This window comes from Cryptotermes secundus, unplaced genomic scaffold (assembly GCF_002891405.2).
Source record: "Cryptotermes secundus unplaced genomic scaffold, Csec_1.0 scaffold87, whole genome shotgun sequence".
NCBI lineage: Eukaryota > Metazoa > Arthropoda > Insecta > Blattodea > Kalotermitidae > Cryptotermes > Cryptotermes secundus.
In genome coordinates, this window is record NW_019739942.1 from 1,366,112 (window position 1) to 1,369,480 (window position 3,369).

General features: G+C 40.2%; 2 protein-coding genes across 5 annotated transcripts in view; one reads left to right on the forward strand and one right to left on the reverse strand.

Moving 5' to 3' along the window:
• Window positions 1-3,369, reverse strand: part of LOC111872032 (tyrosine-protein kinase receptor torso) — a 131,596-nt gene that overhangs the window by 32,619 nt on the left and 95,608 nt on the right. For both annotated transcript variants that reach the window (XM_033754482.1, XM_033754481.1), the window contains exon 15: window positions 3,044-3,158. In XM_033754482.1, coding sequence (XP_033610373.1) covers window positions 3,044-3,158 — 115 coding nt within the window. The remainder of the gene's footprint in view (window positions 1-3,043; window positions 3,159-3,369) is intronic.
• LOC111872022 (general transcription factor 3C polypeptide 3) overlaps window positions 1-3,369 on the forward strand; it is a 130,779-nt gene that overhangs the window by 22,652 nt on the left and 104,758 nt on the right. The window lies entirely within an intron of this gene.

A 3,369-nucleotide genomic window follows, 5' to 3' on the forward strand; every position in this document is an offset into this window, starting at 1 on the left:
AATGTAAACAACGACTAGTACAGCAGTTCAGTGGTGTATATATGTTAACCGTGTATTTGCCGGATGATGGCTCTTGATAGCCGAAACATGTAGCAGAGCCGAAACTAGGCACTGGTCTTGATATTTGTTGTGTTGTGACGGTTATAATAAATATTCTGTATATTGTAACACAACAGGATGCGTGAAATGAAAATCATAATCATAGTCATTCCAGTCCTTAGGTTCTGGTCATGATCTTCAACATTTTCGAAAATATGGTATATTACTTAGGCAATTGACTATCATCAGTAAAATTACTCGCGGTGTTCACTTTGAATGCCCGTCTCAGTCGGGGAGCAGAATACTTTAGGAATCTTGCTCTGTATAGATGTAATTAAACATAACACAGACAAGACTCTTCAGTTTCGGGGGGGGGGGGATTGACTGCCACAACATTCTGGATAAATCATAGGACTATAAAATGGAGCTGGGATAACGTAGTCAGTATAGCGACTAGCTACTGGCTGGACGATCTAGGGTTCGGAGTTCGAATCCCTGTAGGAGCAAGAATTTTTTCTTCTTCACGTCGTCCAGACCGGCCCCGGGGTTCACCCAACCTCCAGTATAATGGGTACCGGGGACTCTTTCTACAAGGGTAAAGCGGCCGGGGCGTGAAGCTGACTTCTCACCTCCAGCTAATGCCGAGGTCAAGAAAATATGGATCTATACATCCACTCCCCCATAGGCATTTATGGAGTAGGGCTAAGTTAGTTATACACAGGGACAATTTTACTTTTACCTTAACAAAGGACTATAAACAAAATAACTAATAAACCTTTAATATTTTATGAGTTCCGAGGAATTTTTGCGTAAACAAACAAAGAACTTTTTCCCCCGACGAATTAGAATAACGGAATAATATCCTGGAAACAGAGTGAGTGGCCAACTTACGATGTGTGACAGTCTAGCCTGGAATAACATTAATCTGGACACTTTTCCTGAAAAATGTGTGATTCTTTGTTGGAAAAGCGTTTATAATTCAGCGATGGTTGTAAGTTCATTATTGCAGAGGAAGTTTTATGCAAACTGTCATAGTCTGACATGTCATGTAGTTCTCGTGTATCTTTTGGGTATGTTACAAGTGAGACAGAATAGGTTTGAATAAAATGCACGCAAAAGAGGATTGACTTCATTTCTAGCTCGGCTTTATTTAATATACGATTTGTTTACCAGGATTAAAATTTTGTCGGTTGTAGAAATATGATTTAATTTTGCGTACACGAGATTTCATTTCCACGACGCTGCCAAACCGACGTAATTTTCCCCGATAATCCCAACTCAGTAGACGAGAAACTGCGACTTCGCAACGTCATAAATTGAAGACTGTGTATTAGTCGTACAAGTCAGCGATTTTGCTACAAATATTTTCAATAATGACACGAAACAGTTACAGCAACCACTTTTAAATGTCATAGATTTCATATAAGAAGATAATTATTTTAATTCACAAATAATTATTAATTGTTGTTTTGACATAAAGTATGAGCCGATTGTCTAGAAAATGTGGGATCCTCAACATCTCACAACGCTATGGGCCTCCACGGCCTGTTACAGGGATACCTTTATTTATTTTATTGACATAAAGGGGGGAAAAAAAGATTGAATATAGCCTATTTCCTACTGCGTTCAGAAGTCAAGCGAATTGATTTTTCGATTTCGACATACGTGGACAGAAAAACACAGCACTTGTAAAATTTAAAATATATTTTGTATTTACATATCGAGAGAGAATACAAACATTCGAAATCCCATATTCTCCTTGTCTTTAAAATGTTTCTATCTATGTTCCAAGGACACTGCTGACAGCATGTGATAAATTCGTCCTGTGAAATTGCTTTCACAACGAGCTCTTTCATATTCAGTTCGTCACTGCTCTCCAGGACCTTTATTGGTGAGGAAACAGACTACTGGAAAGCATTTTCTTTATCAAAGTTTTTCTATACTTAATATTAAAACACTTGATGGAAGAAATATCAATACAATTCAACATAAAGAATATTGTTTGGCTTCTTTCTGCGTTACTGTTACTAATACTGCATCAAATTCCAGAAGATTTTAATATCCATATCCACCGCCCTAAGAACTTCATATCTCACGCAGTAAATAAAAAAAAAAGTAAAGCTATCCCTGTAACAGGTCATGGAGGCTCATAGGGTTGTGAGATGTTGAGGGTCCCACATTTTCTAGACAATCGGCTCATAGATGGCGGTAAGGTTGTCAGCCTTACGCGCCGGCCGCCGTTTACTCCCAAGAATATTCCAAGAATATTCCTGGTACTAATTTCTGTTAGAGGCTGAGTCGACTCAGGGCATAGTGCGGCTGGAAGGATTAAGTCGATTGAAAAAAATCCAATGACCTCATCGGGGCTTGAACCCGCGACCTTCTGGCTTGTAGCATAGTGCCTCAACCAACTACGATTCCGCGTACTTTCTTTAATTTTCACGCCACTGGAGGCTTCGTTATTTTTACTTTCTAGGTGTGCCTTGCTCATTTTAGTATGACTTTTAGGCTTGTAGCAAACCGATGTGTAGTTTATGTACAATATTCATTCATTCATCAATGGCACTACAGCCCTTTGCTGTGTCCCTGGCCTCTTCTTCAGTTTCGTAATCATTTTTACACAGTCGGTAGGACTCCTTGAACGGGGGATCAGCCCATCTCAAGGCCGCTACCTACACACATGAAAACACAAACACAGAATAAACACACACAGACATCCATATCTTTTAGTGGGATTCGAACCCACGATCCCAGCGTCCGACCGAACGGAAGACAGTTGATGCCTTAGACCGCGAGACCACTGTGAGCGGCACAATATTTATATAAAAGTTATTTAATAAAGATTGTCGTAGAAGTCGCTATACCGAGAGTATACCCACGTTCCTAGGAATGTATTATTTACATCGGGTTCACTGTATGGGGCTGCAGATTTGTTTCAACCACACATAACCTGCACAGCAATGTGTAATTCACTAAAGTAGATTACAAGAGTTGTCACACTTGCCTGTGTCTTCCTGGGTTAGAAGCTCCGCATACTGCACTCGCTGATATTGCTTCCCGCCGCCGCTACTGCAGGTTTCAGATTGTTTTCTGCTAGTATTCGTCATCTCTTTCCAATTCTAAAATAAAACATATTAGGGCATATATTTACTTGCATATGGGGGCACGCGGTAGTGTAGTTGATTGAGGCATTATGCTACAGGGTGGAAGGTCGTGGATTCAATTCCCAGTGAGGTCATTGAAATTTTCAATTGACCTGATACTTCCATCCGCACTATGGCCTGGGGATCGACTCAGCCTGTAAAAGAAATGAGTACCAGGAAACTTCCT